Genomic DNA, 22,912 nt, shown 5'->3' on the forward strand with positions numbered 1-22,912 from the left:
ACACAGCAGGCCAAGCAGCATCAGAGGAGCAGGAAAGCTGACATTTCGGCCCTAGACCCTTATTCAGAAAATTTTTCAGATGGCCCAAAACGTCAGCTTTCCTGCTCCTCTGCTGCTTGGCCTGCTGTGTTCATCCAGCTCTACACCTTGTTATCCCAACTCAGACAGTTGGTCTCCTTCTGTATCCCAAATTGTAAGATTCAGGATCAACCTTTTAATGTAACAAAGTAAAGTAGTTTCAATCAGCGTGCCATTTCAGAGAGAAAAATGCAGCATTGTATCTTCTTTCTAACACCAAGATTGCAATTTGCATCATTTGTGCCCTATTGGCAAATAGAAAAGACCTGCAAAAAGGAGGGAGTGTCTCAAAAGGTGGAACTGTGATTTGAATCATCATAGTTTTCCAATGTGTGAACAAAGGTGTATCATTTACATATATTAACATCACTTTTGGAAATTAGATTTTCAATATAAAGTCAGATGGTTGCTGATTAATTCTGTGAAGAGTTTTTCTTTAAAAAAAAGAAAAACCACATCAGAGTTCCTCTGGAACAGGGACTAAAAAGGTTGCCAGAGGGTGGTGACTTTCTTGTTGTAAGTGTAGGTGTGACAATTTCTCATTTATTTATTTTATTGTAAACGTGTTTTAGTCTACATTGTTACAATTTTCACCTTGTTTTAGGTCCAGTTGTTTATGTGTTGGATCTTGCAGACCGCCTCATCTCCAAAGCATGCCCGTTTGCTGCAGCTGGAATCATGGTGGGTTCAATCTATTGGACAGCTGTCACGTATGGAGCTGTGACCGTTATGCAGGTAATATACAGTAACTTGTACATGATCTTGGACTTTTTTGTTTGTTTGGATACGCTTTGACAAATGTATAGCATGCCAACAGCAAATCTGACATCTAGATAAAACACATTTTGGGGTACAGTTATTGGTCAACACAGCACAAAAAGTAGGATAAGCCCTACAGGCTCTCAAGCCTGTTCTGCCATTCGGTCCAATCATGGTTTATCTTGGGCTTCAGCTCTCTTCTCTGAAGCCCCCCTTCGTCCCCATAAACCTTGATTCCTGAGAGACCAAAAATCTATCTATTCTTGATTTAAGCATATTCAGTGATGAAGCATCCACAGCCCATTGAGGAAGTGAACTCTCAACATTCATGGCCCTTTGTGTGATGAAATCTTTCTTCTTCTCCGTCCTAAATGATCGGCCCCTTAATCTGAGATTCTGCCCCTGTGTTCTAGATTGTCCAACCAACAGAAGCACCTTCTTTGTCCACACAGTCAAACCCCTTCAGAATTTTGTATATTGTGAAGTCACCCCTCATTCTTCTAAACTCCAGTGAATATAGGCCCACCTTACTAAGCCCAGCATCGTAGGACAACCCTATGATGTCAATCTAGTGAACCTTTATAGTACTGCCTCCAACATAGTAAAGGACTAAAGTTTCACAAGTACTCAGTGTGGTTTTTCAAAACTCTGTGTACAATTGTAGCAAGATTTCTCTTTCTGCATACTTCAATAACTGCTATTGTGTTGTTTTCCTTCCTAATTGCATGCTAACTTTGAGTTCCTTGTGTAAGCACACACCTGAGACTCTCTGAACATTTATAGGTATCATGTCTTTTTTTTAGAAGCTTTTCTGATCTTAAAAGCAACATTATTAACCTCTCACATTATATTTCATCTTCACCTTGTTTTTTGAACTGTTTGTGATGATGATGATGATGATGTTCGTGTAGCACAGAACGAAAGAATAGTTTTGGTGAACTAATCAGTGGTAGGTAGCTTGTAACATATTACTGAGAAGTTCTCTACAGTTAGCTGTATTTTATTAAGAACCACTGCTAGATTAACTGTGTAATCCATATGCATATAACATCTGTTTTAATTCTAGATTTTTTTCACTCCCACATGAGTATACACATTCACCAGTTATCGATGTGAAACACTGCAGGATCACTTCTTTTGCTTTTATGAAATCTTAAAAAATTCTGAAATTTCTACATAATAATGATATTCATTAGACAAGCATTGATTTGATTACCTTCCATCTGTCTGATCTCTGATCTATTTGTCATTATTAGCCAAATTATTATTGTTATGCATAATGTAGAATTTTGCATTGTTAAGGTTGTGGGACATAAAGAAGGCTTAGACGTCATGGAGAGAGCTGACCCGTTGTTCCTTTTGATTGGACTTCCAACCATTCCAGTTATGCTCATTTTGGGCAAGATGATTCGTTGGGAGGACTATGTCCTGAGACTGTGGCGAAAATACTCCAATAAGTTACAGATTTTAAACAGTATCTTTCCAGGTAATTCAAATGAATCTAGCAAAGTATTTAGGAAATGTGTTTGTTTTTCAGACAACCAAATCATGTTTCTTTTATTTTTAAAATAATGCATGCTTCTTATGAAGACTTACAAAAACTGGTCACTGATATGGGTTACTTGTCTTTTTGAGTATGTATATTAACCTGCAGTCTGTACTCCACCCCATTCCTTCATTCGTATGGATAAGAATGTCCAGGGCATAAGTTACAAAATTAATGCAACTTTGATCAAAATACAGAGTACCCAGGTTGTCCTCCTATTCTGTGGTTTTTACAGGTATCATATAACATATATAAATTGGATTTAAAGGGTGCACTAATGGACTAGTTACATTATGGACCAGTAATCCAGAGGCCTGGACAGAGGATCCATTGACACAAGCTTGGGTCCACAATTTAGGTGGGATGGTATTGCACTGGAGAGGGTGCAGAGGAGGTTTACCAGGATGTTGCCTGAAATGAAAAGTGTTTTAGCAATGAAGAGAGATTGGACTGACTGAGTTTGTTCTCCTTGGAGCAGAGGAGGTTGAGGGAGGATGAACAAAAGTTTGAGGAGCACAGACAGGAAGAAACCTTTCCCCTTTGGAGGGATAAGTGATCATAGGACATACCTTTAGGTAAAGGTAGGAGGTTTAGACGTGATGTAAGGGAAAAACATTTTCACTCAAAGAGTGGTGGGAACCTGGACTCGCTGCCTATAAGGGTGGTAGAGGCAGAAACCCTCATGACGTTTAAGAAGTGTTCAGATATACACTTGTAATGCAAAGCCATACAAGGTTGCAGGCAAGTGCTGGAAAATGGGATTAGAATAGATAGGTGGTTGTTTTTGAATGGCTCAGGCTCACTGGTCTGAAGGGCCTTTTTCTGTGACATCTGTGATGCTATTCAATCCAACAGTAGGTGGGGAATTTAAATAGTTAATTGTATAAATCTGGAATAAAGATTTTTATTTGTTAATAATCATGACCATAAAACTATTCAATTGTTGTGAAAGCCCATCTGGTGTACCAATGTCATTTAAGAAGAAAATCTGCTACCCTTACCCAGTCTGGCCTGTACGTGACTTGAGATCCACAGCATTATCATTTGTTCTTAAGTGCCTCTGAGAAAGTCTTGCAAGCGACACAGTTGTAAGAAACCACTATAAACAAAAAGAAAAGGATGAATTACATGGCAATAACCATGGTATTAGAGAAGATGAAGTAAGGTATACCAGCCCAGTTAACGCTGAAAAGTCCTCATTAACAGCTAGGGAGATCTGTCTAACAAACTAGTCAAGCAACAGCCTGATACACTCAGAATCATGTTTTAAAGGAATATCCCAGTTCCTTTCATTGTTATTCCCATTCCACAATCAGGGCCGATCCTCTCAAGGTCACCCAATTTGATTTACGTAGAGAGAGAGCGTAACCCTGAGAATTAATTGCATTGAATCCTAACTCCAATAATTCTCATGGAATCAGGTTAACCACGAGCAAGGGAATCTACCGATGATTACCATACTGCTACCCCTCACTTGACAAAATCAGTACTATTCCATGTTGAATGCCAAATGAAAGTAACACTGAAGATGTCAAGGACACAGTATGTACTCGGATAGGAAGTTCTATGCTACGTCATCACGAGTGGTTTGGTAGCATGACCAAATGGCTGTCTCCTGAAGCACATGATTGCTAGACAGAGAGCTTGTATCGCAATACAAAGGAAAAGCGTACTTGACATCAACCTTGCCAATCTACATTTCACAATTGCATCTCTCCATGATGGTATTAGGAGGATTGATCACTACCATACTTCTGAAGATTGAAATTGATCTTGGCACTGAGGACACCATCCCATTTGTGTTGTGCGGCACCATCCCCATTCTAAATGAGTGAATCAGAAGATTTTTCTGTTTAAAACTGAACATCCATGAGTTGTTGTGGGCAATCAGCAGCACAACTGTATCCTAACAAAATCTGTGAAGTCATGCCCTAGCACTGTCCAATTACTGTCAAGCTGGGGAATAAATGCTACTTCAGTGAAGGGTGTAGAAGAGCATGACAAGTGTGGCACCGTGCATACTTAATAAGGAGCTGCCATCCTGGCAATAGATGAAGCGGCATGTTGTTGATCAAAGCAAGTCATTATACAACCAACAAATCCGATCAAAGATCTGCAGACTTGTGTACCCAGTCATATATGGTGCTGGACAATAAAACACGTAAAGGGAAGAGGAGACCGTATGAACATCTCCATCCTTGATGATTGTGGAACCCAGCACCTGAGTGTAAATGGCAAAGCTGAAGTGTCTGCAACCATCTTCAGTCAGAAGTATTGAGGGAATGATTCACTTCCACCATAGCTTCCAGCGGTTCCCACCACCATAGAAACCAGTTTTTAACCAATTTGAGTCATTCCATGTGACAACCAAGAAATGGATGAGCTCTTTTAATGCATCAAAATCTGAGCCCTAACAGCATACTGGCCATAGTACGAAGACCCAAGTTCAGAACTATTTTGCTATCCCACCAATCTGCACAATCATCAGTCAAATGACGAAAGATGTTGATAGTGCTATCAAGCAGCAATTGCTCATTTTGAGTTCTGCCAGACCTACGTGGCTCCAGATCTGTTTCCAGCTTTGATCTAAACATGGCCAAAAGAACTGAATCACAGACGTGAAGTGAGAGTGACTTGCCAATTAAATAGCCCAAGCCTGAATGTTGTCTGTGCCTCGCTGCATGTGGGTACAAATTGCTTCATTAGGTGAGGAGTTGCAATTGGAAATGAACACAAGAATCATCAGCAAACATCCACTTCTGATTTGTTTCACGGAAGGGGATCATTGAAGCAACTGAAGATGATTAGGGCCAGGATACTGCCCACATGAACTTCTGAAATGATGTCCTTGGGCTGGCATGCTTGACCTTCAGTAATCATGAATTATTTGTATTAGGTAAAACTTCAATCAATGGAAATGTTTCCCTCCATTTAAATTTTACCAGGCTTCCTTGACATCGAGGCAGCACTCCTCCAACTGTGTAATATTCTACTCAATTTCAGGTTTAATGGTCTACCCATTCAAGTTCATAACAGATTTTAATCAAGCTTTTCAGTTTGCAACTTGTATAGGTTGATCTGTTTTATGGAGTTGTACCTAGTGCAAAAATAGATAGCTGTGGTTGTTGGAGGTGAACCCAGTGTTGTTAATCTGACTATTTTCAATATAGTGTGTCAATAACTTTCCTCCATTGTAAGAACAAAAGTGGAAATATTAGCTGGTGATTGCAGAGTGTTTAGTTCCATACACAACTCTTCAAATAATGAAGAGTAGACCTGGGTAAGTGGGAAGTACATTGCCTAGCATTATTTTACCCCAAATAAACATCTTCAACAAGAGTCATAACACCTGGAATTCAACAGAATTATCATCTCCAAATTCCATGCCGCCAGTTTCTTGAATCACCGTTTATCAGAAGCATAACGGGAGCAACCATGTAAATACTATGGCTACAACAGCAGGTCATCTTTCATCAAGTGACTTAGATCCTGACCTTTTCAACATCTGCAAGGCACAACTCTATAGTATGAATACCTTTCATTAGCCTGAATGAGTGCTCAACAGTGCTCAAGAAACTTCACAACATACAGAAAATATAGTCCATATGATTGGCAGACTCTCCAGTATCTTACTGTGACTGCAGTGTGTACCATCCACAAGATGTGCTGCAACTTTATTCAATATGACCTTTTTCAAGCCTAGATGAACAAGGGTAGGAACAGCTTGGGAACACCACCTGCAAGTTCCTCTCCAAGCCACCCACAGATTTGAAGGTGTGTATTTTCCGTTTTGTCACTGGTTCATAATCCTAGCCACCCTCCCTAGCAACACTGTGGGTGTACTTATGCTACAAGGATGACAGCAATTCAGAAAGGGAGCTTGCTGTCCCCACTGGGGTATTGTGGATAGGCAATAAATGCTGGCCTTGCCAGTGATGCCTGTGTTCCACAAGCAAACTTAAAAAAAAGTTACTGATGGCTGGAAATTACAGTATGCTTTTATAATGCGATTTAAAATGTGACTTGTTTGTAATCTGGTTCAATAATCCCAAATTTCCTTTCTTTCTATGCTGCTGAACTTCATACCTGTCATTCCTGTCCAACTCATCCGCTACTGCTTCAGCTTTCAACTTTGTGGACTCTACCAGCGGAACTGTCATCCTCCCCGCCGCTGCTGCCCCACCGCCACCACGACCATCTTCCCCCCACCGCCTTCTCTGCAACTCCCTTCAGAAAATGGTGGAAGCAGAGTTTTTGAACATTTTTAAGGCAAAGATTTCTGAGCATAAGATTGCAAGGTTAATATGGGGGAGGAGTTGGGAGGGAAGTGGGAATGTGGAGTAATCAGATCAATTGTTGACTCTGACTCTGCTTTCAGCTTCCTAGGCCTTAAACTCTGGAATTTTCTCCACAAACCTCCTCCTGTTTTCCCTCCGTCCTTCCATCCAGCATAGCTCTTTATGTGAACATTGTGGTTTACTCTTTACCGGCCTTATGTGACTCAGTGTCAAATCTAGCTTTGTAATGCCTTGGAATGTTTTATTTTGTTAAAGGTGCTATCTGAATACAAGTTACTGCATCCGCTGTACCCGGTGTGGCTTCCTCTACATCGGGGAAACCAAGCGGAGACTCGGGGACCGCTTTGCAGAACACTTACGCTCGGTTCGCAACAAACAACTGCACCTCCCAGTCGCGAACCATTTCAACTCCCCCTCCCATTCCTCAGACGACATGTCCATCCTGGGCCTCCTGCAGTGCCACAACGATGCCACCCGAAGGTTGCAGGAACAGCAACTCATATTCCGCTTGGGAACCCTGCAGCCCAATGGTATCAATGTGGATTTCACAAGTTTCAAAATCTCCCCTCCCCCCACCGCATCCCAAAACCAGTCCAACTCGTCCCTGCCTCCCTAACCTGTTCTTCCTCCCACCTATCCCCTCCTCCCACCTCAAGCCGCACCTCCATCTCCTACCGACCAACCTCATCCCGCCCCCTTGACCTGTCCGTCCTCCCTGGACTGACCTATCCCCTTCCTAACTCCCTACCTACACTCACCTTTCCTGGCCCCATCCCCGCCTCTTCGACCTGTTTGTTTCCTCTCCACCTATCCTCTCCTCTATCCCTCTTCTATCCGCCTCCCACTCTCTCCCTATTTATTTCAAAACCCCCTTCCCCTCCCCCTTTTCTGATGAAGGGTCTAGGCCCGAAACGTCAGCCTCTCTGCTCCTATGATGCTGCTTGGCCTGCTGTGTTCATCCAGCCCTGCACCTTGTTGTCTCGGATTCTCCAGCATCTGCAGTTCCTACTATCTTTGATATAAAAAAACTTGTCTTAACATGCTTTGATTTCAAGATTTAATCTAGCGGTTTTAATGTTATTTTAAATATGATTGTGACTAAACATGAGATGATTTGTTACACATAAGTTGGAATATCAGGAAAGTCCTGCTGTCAAATCTTTAACGTAGGTGTGTCCTTCTGACATTAATCCCAGTGGTTGCTTGGATCCATTTAAATGTTTGAAACAATTCAACTGGATAACCACTGATCAATTTAGAAATTTCTCAACAGTGTTCCAAATACACTGCTCTAATTCATCAAATAATGGTTAATGCTGTGCATACCATGGGCAGAGCTGCCAGGCATTTGCATGATTTGGAAGGTGTTCGACAGGAAAGACAAGAAATTGATGGAATCTTATAATGTGACTGCAGCAGCTGTTACATTGCCAACTTGGAGGATTAATGTCAGCACTAAAGATCAATTCTGTTGGTGCTTCTTCTATAATTTTTCCGGAGGCCTAACAATCCAAGCATTTTTGTCACTGAACTATTCCCACATCGCAGTTAAAAATGACTTTGACTACACTCCAGGAAGGAAATTGAATTACTTTGTGCCTCTTTTAATAACTTTAATTTGACAACACTCTTTTGGATTTTTTTTGCTGGTTATGGAGCAGCTATTCTATTTCTAGTCTATAGAATTGCCTTATTTGTTGCATTGTTCTTTAGCCCATTTCAATTTTGGGTGGTAATATTTACAACTTTTTGTGGCCCATTCTAGTCCTTCCTTCCTTGCCAAATCTGATGTAATGATTGCAAGTAGACAACTATAGGTCAGGTGAAAGCCAACCATTCTGTAGTTGCTGTTGTTGTCAGAAATTAAAGTAATTTATCTTTTTGCAGCAATACTAAATCTTTACAGAAGCCAAGAATAAAATTCCACAAAAATGCTTTGCTTGACAATGTCTTTGCTACTTTTTTTTTGTTGGAATATTCGATTTTCTGAGAAAGCTGTGTGACCAGTTTGAGCAGTAAAATGCATGCTCCCTATGACACATCTTGTTCAATGCTTCCTAAATGAAGATGGTTTTAATTTTTTAATGGTTGGTGCCATTTCTTTAGCATGAAGCCGAGAGTGAAATATTATGTTCTGCATTGGTCACCATGTAGACCATAAGAAATAGGAGCAGGAGTAGGCTGTTTGGCTGCTTGAGCCTTCTCTGCCATTCAATAAGATCATGGCTGATCTAACACTCATCATGTCCACTTTTCCTGCCTTTTTGCCAAAATCCTTGTTTCTCTTACTAATAAAGGAGGAGATATATAATTTAAATATTTGCAAGCACTGCCTCTACATTTTGTGGCCAGGAGTTCCAAAGATCCTCAACCCTCAGATGAAATTCCTCCTTATCTCAGTCTTAAATTGACTCTTCCCCTGGTCCAACACTCCTTCCCATGAGGAGACACATCTTCTCAGCATTTACCCTGTCAAGCCCTTTTAAGAATCTTGTGTTTCAATAAGTTCACCTCTCATTCTTCTAAACTGTAATGTGTAGAGTCCCAACTTGTTTAGCCTTTGTTCATAACACAATCCCTCCATAACAGGGATCATCCTAGTTAACCTTCTCTGAACTGCCTCCAGTTAAATAATATTTTTAAAATGATTAAAGTTTGAGAGCATGTATTACAGGGTAAGAAAGATGCTACAAATCGCTCCAATCTAACTTCAGAGAAAAAATTTAACAGGCCTCATTTTCTCCCTTTTATAAAAGAGGATATTTTGGTATGAGCCGCAATAATGTTTGCAGTAAAGAACTTAAATTTTAGCAAAATAATTCATGTTGGATGAAGGTTCAAGCCTGAAGCACAATTGAAATATTTGGGGATGGTTTTATCACAAAAAAAACCTATGTTGGAGGATAACAGAAAATAATAATGAGTAGACCTAAAATAGTTCCAAAGAATGGAGGAGTGGAACAACTTGGTACAATTGTAGTCATTGTCAAACATGTGTTGAGGCACTAAAGAGGATGCAAGTAAGATTTACAAGGATCACATTAGAAATACAGAGCTGTACCGATTTTTGCCCTGAAGAAAGAGTGCGAATCAGTTAGCTTGTGATTGGTTTGCTGTGACTGGCTTGCTGCAGTTTTATGAAGGTTGAAAAAATTGATTGCAGGGATAGTCATTTTTAATTATCCAGCTATGGCTTTGATTCTTTCTGGTGCTAAGCATACGTTTGCTGCTTTTTACTCCAGGCAATACTACTTCAAAAGATAGTTGGAACAAATTAATATGGCAGCCCAATAACTTCCTGTATAAGGTTTTGACATTATTTTCCTCAGTGAAAGTAGTGTTCTATAAGTGCACTATACCTACAGGTTGGGCTGTAAGGCTGTTTTTGTTCCCCAAGAGTGAGGATCATGGTATTTATGCTTATTTTCGAAAGAGATATGACTATTTTCCACCAGACTTTAAATGCTATCAAAGAAGTAAAACTAAAACATTGCAGTTCAGGAGGTCCCATTGTGTCGATATTGGCTCTTTTTGTTAGAGCATCCAAGATCAAACCATCTCCTAATTGTTCTGTATATTCCTTCTCTTCAAATGTTGATTTACTACTTCCTTAAAAGATGCGGTAGCATGCATCTTTGTCTCTCTGTTTCAAATTGTTCCAAAACCACCACCACTTATCCTCACTCTTGGTGATCTTAATTTATTAGCCTCTTCATAGACTCCAGAAGAGGCAAAAATGCTTCCTAGGTCATCCTATAAAATCCTGATATGATATTTGAAACCTTATTCTATTCAACCACCACAAATCCTTCTCTGCTCTATCATAATTATCCCAGTCTCTCAAGTCTATCCTCCTAACTATAGCTTCCTACTCCTGGTCGATCTATTGATAATAACATATTAAAATTTACAGCGTTTTTAAAAAAAGTCATTTCATTGCTTTTGTGGCAGCTAGAAGCAAGCCTAATTCCTTTTCCATAGTGCTGTAAGTTCGGAGTCAAATGTATATCTGAGTAATTTTAAGATACGAGGTGATATTCCACCATTACCACTCTTTCAGACAATGACTTCTAAAGTTCAGGAAAAAGAAGTTCCTCCAATCCTTCTGCTGATTCCTTTACATTTATGTCCTCTGATCATTGATCTTTCTGTTAACTGACTTCAGGACCTTCCTCTCTGTGCTAATCTAGGCCTTTGTACTCTTGCACAGCTCTTCATAAATCTCCTCTTTACTCCTCTAGTGCATTGACATTCTTCCTGTAGTGCATTGATCACAATTGTAAGCATTACTCGAGCTTTGTCCTGACTTGAGTTTGACACAGTTCTCGCACAACCCCTCCATTCTGTTGTATTCTACGTCTTGGCTATAAGAGCTTTCAGATGGAGATATTTCACTGTATCTCTGTATATGGGACAATAATAAATCAAATCAAATAAGGAAAATAAATTTTCTCTGAAAGTTCAAAGCCTTTTTGAAATTCCTTTCCTTCAAAAGGCAGTGGATGCAGAATTTTTAAATATTTTTAAGGCTGAGGTGAAAAGATTCTTGATTACCGAGGTGAGGAGAGATTATCAGGGATATGCAAAATGTAGACTTAAAGTTAAAATCAGAAGTCGTTATGTTATTGAAGGGCCTGTTGGCCTTGTTCTTCATCTGTATGGCCAGTAAAGAAAGTATCATTTATATATCTTTGATCACTTTTTCTAACTGTCTTCTTTCCTATGGGGATATCTTGACTTGTGCTCCAAGTTCCCAAATGCTTTGTCTTCTGCTTCTCTGGATTGAATTCCACTTGCTAGTTTTCTGCCCAACTGGTCAGTCCATCAATCAGTTTCTGCAGTCTACAGCTTCACTATATCAACCATGCAACAAATATTTGTATCGTCTGCAAATTTCTTAATTATGCCCCCTGTGTTTGTGTACATCATTGATGAACACCACAAAATGCAATGTATGCTGTACAGAGGCCTGTGGAACCAAACTGGAAGCAGTCCTTCAGTTGCTGCCATTATTTTTTTGCTTTTCTGACCAGTCTTTCATGTAGGATCTTGTTGAAAACATTATTTGTATCTATGCAACCTGCATCAAGCATGCTATTGTCATCGATCTTCTTGTTACCACCTCAAAAAAAAAATTCATTTGAGTTATTCAGATGCAAGGTTCACTGAAAGAAACCATGCTGACTCAAAATGAAGTGAGTGACTTTTAACAGTCCTTGCCCTCCTAAATGATCGTTTACATTGTCACTCAAAATTTTTTTACTTTAATCTGCCCCCACTGAGTTTAGGTTGTTTGGCCTATAATTGCTTAGTGTATTGTGACCTCCACATATCTGCCTTATTCACAAGCTATCTTGCGTTGAAGTATATACTGTTCATCACTGAGCAACTCTGATCTGTATTCTAGCTTTGACTTCAGTATCTTCCATGCTCACTAACTGCATACTTGCCATTTTCATTGCTTCTTTCCATTTGAATCTATGTTGCTGTTTACATATCCTGCCAAACTAATTTTAGATATTGTACACTCTGGTTGTTATTGTTTACATTATTGAACACTGAAAACTACTTAGAATGTTCTGAGATAACACGGTGTAGAGCTGGATGAACACAGCAGGCCAAGCAGCATCAGAGGAGCAGGAAAGCTGACGTTTCGGGTCGAGACCCTTCAGAAAATTACAATATTCTGAGTTTGATCTTGCTGTCTGATGCAAATTTATCATTATTGTAGTACTGTGTGCTTCATTTTATAAAGCACACTGTGCTGTTGTCTTTTTATTTACCACTTTATGCCTAAATATTCCAGGAATTGTATATTTGAAGAGCAGTTGAATTTTCTCATGTACTTACTGCTGTTTCTTTATTCATATATTAACATTCCTCTTTGCTCCAAATCATTTTTATTCTTGATCTCTACCTTCAATGATCTGATTATTGGATCTGTTTTTTTTATTCTAAATATGTATACTACATTCCCCTGTGCTAAAGACTGGTATCGTTTTGACTTTTATGTTGCCCTGGCAATCTCTCAGTCCAGAGCCAGAAAGTTGAGAGTTCGAAGACTTGTGGACTATTTATCTCATTGCTGTTGTGGGACCTTTTTAATGTTGCAAATTGCTATTTATACTTAGCCATACAGCTGTATAGCACAGAAACAGACCCTTCAGTCCAACTCGTCCATGCTGACCAGATACACTAAGTAAATCTGGTCCCATTTGCCAACATTTGTCGCACATCCCTCCTAAACCCTTCCTATTCATATACCCATCCAGATGCCTTTTAAACATTGTAATTGTTACCAGCTTTCTCCACTTCCTTTGGGAGTTTGTTCCGTACACTCACCACCTTCTGTGTGAAAAATTTGCCCCCTAGGTCCCTTTTAAATCTTTCTCCTCTCTCCATAAACCTGTGGCCTGTAGTTTTGGATTCCCCCCATCCTGAGTGAAAACACCTTGGCTATTCACCCTATCCATACCCCTCATGATTTTATAAACATCTATAAGGCCACCCCTCAGTCTCCAACGCTCCAGGGAAAATAGCCCCAGCCTATTCAGCTTCTCCCTACAGCTCAAACCCTCCAACCCTGGTAACATCCTTGGAAATCTTTTCTGAACCCTTTCAAGTTTCACAACATCCTTCCTATAGCCGGGAGACCAGAATTGCACACGGTATTCCAGAAGTAGCCTAACCAACGTCAATATTTCAATTTGATGTTTGAATTGCCAAGAGATGTCTGTAAAGAAAAAAGTAAAAGTTTGCAGCTATTTAGGATTTCTCAAAGTGCTTCCAAACAGATTTGTGACTGTTGTAGTTGTAGGAAATGTAATAACCAAGTTGTACATAGCAAGATCTCTAAATGATATTAAGATAAAAGACTAGGTAATTGGTTTTAGAGATACTGGCTAAGAGATAAATATTTTCCAGGAACTGAGAACTTCCTTCCCCTGCTTTGAATAGTATCATGGGATTTTGGACATCTGCCTAGGCAGATAGATCTGCAGGTTAGTGATCCATTTGAAATATGGAACCTCCGATAGTGCAGCACCTGCTCTTTTACTGAATTGAAGTGTCACCTGTATTATGTGCCTGAGTATCTGGAATGAGATTTAAACCCATGACCACCTGCATCAGGTGAGAATGCTGCCTGAGAGCCAGCACTGACACCATAAACACCAATAATTACAATTTACATTTGCATACCTCGTGCTTCAAATTGATGAATGGGAAGAATGGACAGCAGGCCAAAGAACAAAGGTCTAGGAGGGATGAGCAAATGTTTGGTTAAATAGCGCAGTTTTGACAGCATTACGAGTAGAGGAGTGAAGGGAATGGTTGGACAAAAGGCCAGAGGAACTTAAAATAATAAAGCAAGATTTAAGGGCAAATGGGGCTTGTCAGGTTGGAGAAGCATAGGTTTTATAGTAACACATCATTCCTTTGTTGTTAATATAGACTGCTTACATTCCTCAGCCCATCCTGCATTGTAAATTGAGCAGCTACTCCAGTAAATCTGATGGTAGTCCAGTAAAGCATTGGAAATATATTTTGCAATTTCCGTGGCAATGTAAATAGTAATAAAGTGGAATCCCTGTTTATTCCACTCCACCACTGGTCCCCAGCACTATAGATACCACTCTTCAGTCAATTCCATTCACTCCATGTGATATCAAGAAATGTTTGGACACACTGGATACTGCAAAGGCTACAGGCCCTGTCAACATTCCGGCAATAGTACTGAAGACTCGTGCTGCAGAACTTGCCGCTCCCCTAGCCAAGCTGTTCCAGTACAGTTACAACACTGGTATCCACCCAACATTGTGGAGAGTTGCCCCAAATATGTCTTGTATATAAAAAGCAAGACAAATCCAACCCAGCCAGTTACTGCCCCATCAGTCTACTCTCGATCATCAGTAAAGTGGAAGGTGTCATCAACAACGCTATCGAGCAGCACCTGCTCAGCACTAATCAGCTCAGTGACGTCCAGTTTGGGTTCCGCCAGGGCCACTCAGCCCCTGACCTCACTACAGCCTTGGTTCAAACATGGGCAAAAGAGCTGAATTCCAGAGGTGATGTGAGAGTGACAGCTCTTGACATCAAGGCTGCATTTGACTTCGTGTGACATCAAGGAGTCCTAGCAAAACTGGAATGAATGGGTATCGGGGAAAAACTCTCTGGTGGTGGAGTCATACCTGACACATAGGATGATGACTGTGGTTCTTGGAGATCCGTCACCTCAGCTCCAGGACATCTCTGCAGGAGTTCCTCAGGGGAGTGTCCTCAGCCCAACCATTTTCAGCTGCTTCATCAATGACCTTCCATCCATCATAAGGTCAGAAGTGGGGATGTTTGCCGATGATTGCACCATCAATCAATCAATGTTCAACACCATTCACCACTCCTCCGATACTGAAGCAGTCCATGTTCTAATACAGCAAGATCTGGATAATATCCAGGCTTGGACTGACAAGTGGCGAGTAACATTTGCGCCATACAAATGCCAGGCTATGACCATCACAAATAAGAGACAATCTAACCGCTGCCCTTTGGTATTCAATGGTATTACCATCACTGAATCCCCCACTATCAACATCCTATGGGTTATCATTGACCAGAAACTCAACTGAACTCCCCATATAAGCACAGTGGCTACAAGACCAGGTCAGAAGCTAGGAATACTGTGGCAAGTAACTCACCACCTGACTCCTCAAAGCCTGTCCACCATCTACAAGGCACAAGCCAGGAGTGTGATGGAATACTCCCAATTTGCATGGATGAGTGCAGTCTCAACAGCACTCAAGAAGCTTGACACCATCCAGGACAAAGCAACCAGCTTGATTGGCACTGCATCCACATGCATCCACTCTCTCCATCACCGATGCTTCAAAAGTAGCAATGTATATTATCTACAAGATGCACTGCAGAAATTCACTGAAGATCCTTAGATAGCACCTTCCAAACCCTCGACCACTTTCACCTTGAAGGACAAGGGCAGATATATGGGAACACCGCCACCTTCCAGATCCCTCCAAGCCACTCACCATCCTGACTTAGAAATATATTGCCGTTCCATCACTGTCGCTGGGTCAAAATCCTGGAATTCCCTCTGTAATGGCACTGTGGCTCAACCCACAGCGGGTAAACTGCAGCAGTTCAAGAAAGCAGCTCTCCACCACCTTCTGAAGGACAACTAGGGATGGGCAGTAAACGCTGGCTAGCCAGCGACGCCAACATCCCACAAGCAAATTTTTTAACAAGTCGGCTTGGCTCAATTAGTAACACTGCTGTTCAGATCAGAATATTGTCAGGCGAACCTCCACTACACGCTTGAACATAACCTCTCAAGGTAAACTATTCCACAATATATCATTCTAATATGGTAAGAAGGTACAGTGTTAAATTGCAGGCTTGCCTGCCTGTTCTTACAGATAAAGATTCCAAACACAATTTGAAGAAAAGCCATTCAGAAAGAAAATATGTACCCAAATGCTGTCAACATTGTCCCCTCAATAAAAACACAATGAAAGATAATGATTAAATCTGGTTATTGATTAATTTACTTCTAGTAGCAGAAAGCTGTGGAGAAAGAAATTAGGCAGTCACCTTTTGTGCAATCGAATGCTTAAAAAGTACTGCTTTGTTTCGTAAAGCAGTTGTGACATTCTGAGAACTATATGATTACAATTCCGTTTTTTTTTCTTTTGGTATACCAGGCAGATATTTTGGATGAATGAGGTTATTAGTTTTGTCCCATAGCCGTTCAATGTGATATGTTGCACCGTTGGATCAAAAGAGGTATCATGTGGAGAGATTAAGGATTAAATGTGATGTCTGCTATATCAAAGGAGATTTGTTGTCTTTTGTAATGTATGATTAATGAGATGACCAATTCAAGGGTGAAAAAAGTTACTACAGCCTTCATAACAATTAAATGAAAAGAAGCAAAAAAGAATGGTTACACTGACGTTCACACCCTCTTAAACTTGCTATGACCCCTCCTTAGCTCTGTGATACAAATATTGGAAGACTATACCTTCTTAGGTCATTTAAGCGTGAGGCATTTATTCAAGTTTTGGCAGGAAACTTGCTTACTAATGTTGTTGAATACATTGTAGTTTAATAATTCATTACGCAAATATACTGGTAAACAAGTTAGAAACATTAATATTGTAAAAGACACAAATATGTTGCATTAGTTAACCTTTAATTGTTCCTCTAAAAAGAATTACCCATTAATGATTTCTTTTGTCTCATTAATGTAAAATTGAAACCATGTTATGTTGCTAGTATATATTTTTCTTGTAAGTTAAATGTGGAATTAACTGAGTGATATTAATCTGCTTCACTCAAGCTATTTCTAGTTAAAAGGCAAAAAATATAAGCAGTTTTGTGGCCAATGCTGAGGAACGAAAGGACGTTAACAGACTGATTTGCTGTCAGTGACTGCGGCTAAGGCTCCTATCGTGTCAGTGTGCCAAGTAAACACAAGCTGACGTAATATGGACATCTTCATAATGATCTACTTTATGTTGACGTCAGAAGTGTTGCTTCATAGTGTGGCACTTCTTGAAAGCTGGAACATGATATGTTATGCTGCAATAAATATTTAAAAAGCTAATTTTGGCCTTTTAAAAACCAAAGAGAAATGTTGTTTAATAAAACACTGCACAAGAAAATCTGCTGTCAAGTAGTTGTGAATTTTATTTATATCTTTAATCAAGGATTCAACCAATTTTTCTGCAATATCTGTGGCCAGGAGACCATAAGAAACAAATGTAATAATTTTGCTGTAGACACAAACGTCTTACTTTGGAGTACTTAGTCAAACATGATTGTAGAATTACTCTTTAGGGATAACATAACATTTCATTCTTGAATAAGCTATATTGCTTTTTATTATTTGTTGGTCTTTGGTCCTACTTATTACGATGATATAAGTACTTGGCATTCTCAGTTGCTAAAAATCTGAAGCAAGATTTTACATAATCACAAAGTCTGGCTTGCTACTTAACTATCTAGTATTTTCTAACAAAAAAATGTTACTCTTACCAGAGGTGAATGTTTTCTATCCACTTTGCCCCACGGAAAGGAAATGTTTCTTTTCTGAATGTACTTTCAATTTATATTTTTTCCTTTCTGTTTTTTTCATTGTAGGAATAGGTTGCCCTGTTCCTCGTGTTCCAGCTGAGGCCAGCCCACTAGCAGATCATGTATCAGCTACTCGTATTCTTTGTGGGGCTTTGGTTTTTCCTACTATTGCCACTATAGTTGGTAAATTAATGTTCAGCAGTGTCAACTCAAACCTGCAAAGGACTATTTTGGTGAGAAACATTCTTCAATTTTAACAATTTAAACCTGTTTTTGAAACACACATTCACTCGATGTTTTCATACAAAACCTTAGATATTTGTCGATTAGTATTGGATAGTCAATGTTCTTGCGTATATTCTTATTAATGGAGTAAATTCAGCTATAAATGTTAACTACACTTGTAAAGAATTTTTCTCAAATGTGCCCACCTGTACGTAGTCTCAGTGGACAGCCTCTGAATTTGAAGGTCACAGGTTCAAGCCTAATTTGAGAGGCAAGGGCATAAAATCTAGGCAAACTCTTCAGTGCTATACGGAGGAGTGCCTCACAATAAGGGTTGGTGTCTTTTAGATGAGATGTTAAGCAGATACCCTGCTTGCCTTTTCAGGACATTTAAAAAAAAAAGACTTTATTTGATTTGATTTCATTTATTATCTTACATGTACCTAGGTACAGTGAAAAGTTTAGCTTTGCATGCAGTACAGGCAGGTCATACCGTACGAGGTGCACAAGGGTAATAGAATAGAGTTTGGAGATAAGAACATCCAGCCAATATTTGTTGCTCAGCCACCATCAAAAGAAACATTATTTGATCTTTTTTGTCTTTGCTGTTTATAGAGCCATACTATGAGAAAGTTTGATGCCTCAATTCCCTGTATTGTGACTACAATTTGAAAGTACTGCATTAGATGTTCAGCCCTTGAAGACATCCTGAGGCTACAGAAAGGGCAATACAAAGTTCAGCCTTTCTGAATAACATGTACACATAAAATAAGCTATTCAGTGACCATATGCTGAATATAAATTCTCTCCAATGATTGAAGGAAACTTGAACAATCCAGGTACTGATGATTTCAATCAGTCTAGGGAGTGGCACATTCAGCCAAGTCTATGGTAAATGCAGTGTTTATTAGTTTGCCATCAATCATTCTACTAAAGCAACTATTCTACTAATACAACTAGAACCAAGTTTAGTCTGGAATATTCCAATCCAAAAAGATAATTTCATATATTCAACTTTATTTTTTTGATTTACATTCTCCACTCCATGGTCCCATTATACCCTTGCCGCTAACCAAGAGACAGCAGTCCTGGATTTTTTTTTTATGAAACAGTTTTACTTGTGGTACCAATAATTCGTAGTGATGGAACAATAGATATGCCTTGTGTCAATTAGTAAAAAGTAAGTTTTTGGAGCATTTCAGTAATTTTATAAATGGTCAATTTAAATGTTCATACAACAGCAACATATTTATGTGACACTTTTAACAAAATAAAGCATGCAAAGTATCTTCACAGTATTATAAAACAAAAGTTGATTCTTGCAATTTAAATACAATGCTTTGTATTCTACTTGGCACCATGTTGCCATTTGTGAATTGAAGCTGGATATGATGGGAAGATACAAGTTGCGTTATTATATTGATGCCTTAACTTTTTATTTCATTTCTGCAGGAATATTCCATACAATGTTTTCTCTTCGAAAATTTGGTCTATAGCTATTCATTTTCTTTACAATGTTAAATTGGTTGAAGTCAATAGAAATTCATTATGTATAGGCTGAAATCCATAAGATGCAGTGCAGAACTTCACCAAGGCTCCTTAGACAAAGGTACCAGGCAATGGCCGTTAGTAAGAGTTCAGCTCCCTTTGACGTTCACTGGCTTTGCCATCAATACCTGTTGTCAATATCCTGAGGTTTAAACATTTGATCAGAAACTGAACTGGACCGATCATATAAATACGATCACAACAAGAGCTAGTCAGAGGCTCAAAATCTGTGATGAGTATTTTTGAGGAAGTGACAAAGACCATTGAGGGCAGGATGGTGCTTGTTGTCTACATGGACTTTAGCAAAGCCTTTTATAAGGTTCTTCATGGCAGGCTGATACAGAAGGTGAAATCACATGGCATCTGTGGTGAGATGGTAAGAGCGATCTAGAACTGCTTGGTCATAAAAGACAGTAACAATGGAAGTAAAGGGAGTAACAATGGAAGGATGTTTTTCTGACTAGAGATCTGTGACCAGCAGTGTTCCACAGGAATTAGTGCTGCTATCCCTGTTGTTTGTAATATGTAAAAATGATTTGGAGAAGAATGTCTGATTAGTAAGTTTGCAGACAACACCAAGGTAGGGGTGGCTGCGGGTAGTGGGGATGATTGCCAGAGGATACAGCAGGATGTAGATATGCTGGAATTGTGAGCAGAGAAATGGCAGATGTGAGGTGATGCATTTTGGAAGGTCTAACGTGGGAGGAAAGTATGCAGTAAATGGCAAAACCCTTAGAAGCATTAACATACAGAGGGATTTAGGCATACCAGTCCACAGTTCCCTGAAAGTGGCAACACAATTGGATAAATTAGTAAAGAACACGTATAGCATGCTTTGTTTCATCAGTTGAGTGTAGAAATTGGCAAGTCATGTTGCAGCTGTATAGAACTTTAGTTAGGCCATATTTGGAATATCCCATACAGTCTGCTCCCCACTCTACCAGAAGGATGTGGAGGCTGTAGAAAAAGGATATAGTAAGATGTTACCTGATTTAGAGGATATTAGTTATGAGGAGAGATTGGACAAACCTGGGTTTGTTTTCATAGAGGCTGAGGAGTGACCTTTTCAGAAGTTTACAAATTGAGAGGCATGGATAGTCGGAGTCTTTTTTTTTTCCCAGGGTAGAATTGTCAATTACTAGGAGACTTAGGTTTAAGGTAAAAGGGGGGAAGTCTAAAGGATCTGTGAGAGAAGTTTTTTTACAGAGTGGTAAGTGTGTGGAATATACTGCTGGAGGACGTGGTAGAAGCAGACTCAAAAGCACCGTCTAAGAGGCACCTTGACAGATACGAGAATAGGTAGGGAATAGAGGAATATGAACTGCATGGGGGCAAAAAGTTTTTAGTTTAGAAAGGAATCAAGTATTGGCACAGTCTTGGTGGGCTGAAGGGCTTGTTCATGTCCTTTACTATTTGTTTTTTCTAACTGTTGGCAACTTGTTACATAGCTCCTATATATAAGCCTTTTGAATGTTTGAAGGATTGAATTTTTGTCAAATGAACTTGAGTAGTTTCAACCATGTTCTTCACTGGATCAAGTTGACAACTTCAAGACTACTTCTGCATTTGGCATTTAATAGGTCTAAATTTTTCAGGTTCGCCTTTCACTGTGAATGATAGACAGTGCTCAAAGTGGAGTATTCTGAATAGTGCAATAATGGTCCACTATTTAATACTGCCAGAATAACAATGAGTGAGATAGTCCATTTCTTTTAATGTCAGCATTCTTCATTTTTTTAATCTCTCACGTTGTTTAAACTTCACCAGACAGCTTAAAAATATACATTTTTGTTATTTAAATAAGGCATGAGATAGGATTTTTGTACATCAGAAAACCAAACCACCAACCTAAGCTAACTGAATTGATATGATACAATCTCAAGTCCTGCCCTGTACCACATATGAAGGACTTATTTGGTTCAGTATTTAAAGTATTTGTTTCAAAACACTGCTTTAACAATGTTTGTTTTAATTTTTCTTGTTCATTTCATAACAATTTAAAATTGTTTGTTCCCTAACCTCAGACTAACTTAGTTGAATTAATTCTTGCTGCCTGGTAGCCTTATTAGCAGTGTAAATTCTATTTTATGACTTGGTGAAAATGATGGGATATAGCAGAAATTTGGGACCATGATTCTAGGACATTGGAGTCTCTGACAGTGGACTAAGTACTCTTATCTATTTATGTGGCAGGGTGGTATTGCCTTTGTGGCCATCAAAGGAGCTTTTAAAGTGTACTTCAAACAGCAGCAGTATTTGCGCCAGGCCCACCGAAAGATATTGGATTTTCCAGAAGAGGAGGCATGAGAAGAATCTGAGTTGAACCTGGTTAATGTGCTATCATTCTTATCTGGCAATTGTGCATTATTGGTTGTATAACATTGTGCTGTTATATGGTATTGTGGGTAGGCTGCTGGTGCAGACTAATGTACACATTTTTTTAGAAGCAAAATAAAGCACTTTCATTTGGCAGAAACTGGCAGCTGATGCTATCAGTGATCATTGAACCCAAGAATGTGATTGGCTTTGGTTGCTTTTTAAGCACTTTCTTTATCGTGATTTGACAGCATAATACTTAATTAGTATTAAAGCTAGTGTAACCTTTCTGTAACGCGGCAGATGTTATAGTTTATGGAATCTTGCATTTTAAATTTTGTTGACTGTACAATTTATTTTCAAAAATGTGTATGTTGGTTTTTTTTTTGCAATGCATCCTTTCATTAAACCTAAGCTAAACAAAGCCTCCCTTATTTACGTAGTGATTACACTATGTTCTGTATACACTAAGTTGAACATTTGGTAGCTTTTCATAGTTGACAATAATGTATTCAACTTTGTACTAGCTTAATGAAGAAAAGCAGTTTTTTGAGGTAGTTTCTCATTCTAGACTTGATCTCCAGCACACTTTGTACCGTGACTCATATTTTACGATTCCCTTAGTGAAAATATGCAAATCTTTTTTTCCCCTTGAGCGCATTATATTATGGGTAAGTAGATGTTTTACTGAGTTCTAACCTTTTTCCTCCTGCTCCTCCTCCACCAACATAATCACCAAAAAGGTTGTACTGTATTTTTCAAACATTTTGTTTCTCCACTTGTGCTGTTTTTCTTCAACAGCTGCAAAACGTTTATATTGGTTCATGATGTACAATATCAATGATCAGATTGAACATGTATTGATTGTACAGTATTGCCCATTGATCTGTAGACTTCATTGGCCAAAGTGTATTATAAATAAAAAATTTATATTAAAAATGCTTTATTGATACTTTCTACCTCAGGCTTTGTAAAATTAATGTAGTTTTAAGTCTTATAGTTTCACAACAGTGTCAGTCATTTAAAACAATAAAAACATTAACCATGGAGATTAGGT

At 39.1% G+C, this 22,912-nt stretch overlaps 1 protein-coding gene across 1 annotated transcript in view; it reads left to right on the forward strand.

Moving 5' to 3' along the window:
• marchf5 (membrane-associated ring finger (C3HC4) 5) overlaps positions 1–21,845 on the forward strand; it is a 115,731-nt gene extending 93,886 nt beyond the window's left edge. The window contains exons 2-6 of the mRNA XM_048608835.1: positions 683–813; positions 2,140–2,323; positions 17,833–17,999; positions 18,607–18,830; positions 21,733–21,845. Coding sequence (XP_048464792.1) covers positions 757–813; positions 2,140–2,323; positions 17,833–17,999; positions 18,607–18,663 — 465 coding nt within the window. The 5' untranslated portion in view covers positions 683–756 and the 3' untranslated portion in view covers positions 18,664–18,830; positions 21,733–21,845. The remainder of the gene's footprint in view (positions 1–682; positions 814–2,139; positions 2,324–17,832; positions 18,000–18,606; positions 18,831–21,732) is intronic.
• Positions 21,846–22,912: the final 1,067 nt, after the last annotated feature.

The sequence above is a fragment of the Rhincodon typus genome, chromosome 20 (assembly GCF_021869965.1).
Source record: "Rhincodon typus isolate 14 chromosome 20, sRhiTyp1.1, whole genome shotgun sequence".
NCBI classification, from domain to species: domain Eukaryota; kingdom Metazoa; phylum Chordata; class Chondrichthyes; order Orectolobiformes; family Rhincodontidae; genus Rhincodon; species Rhincodon typus.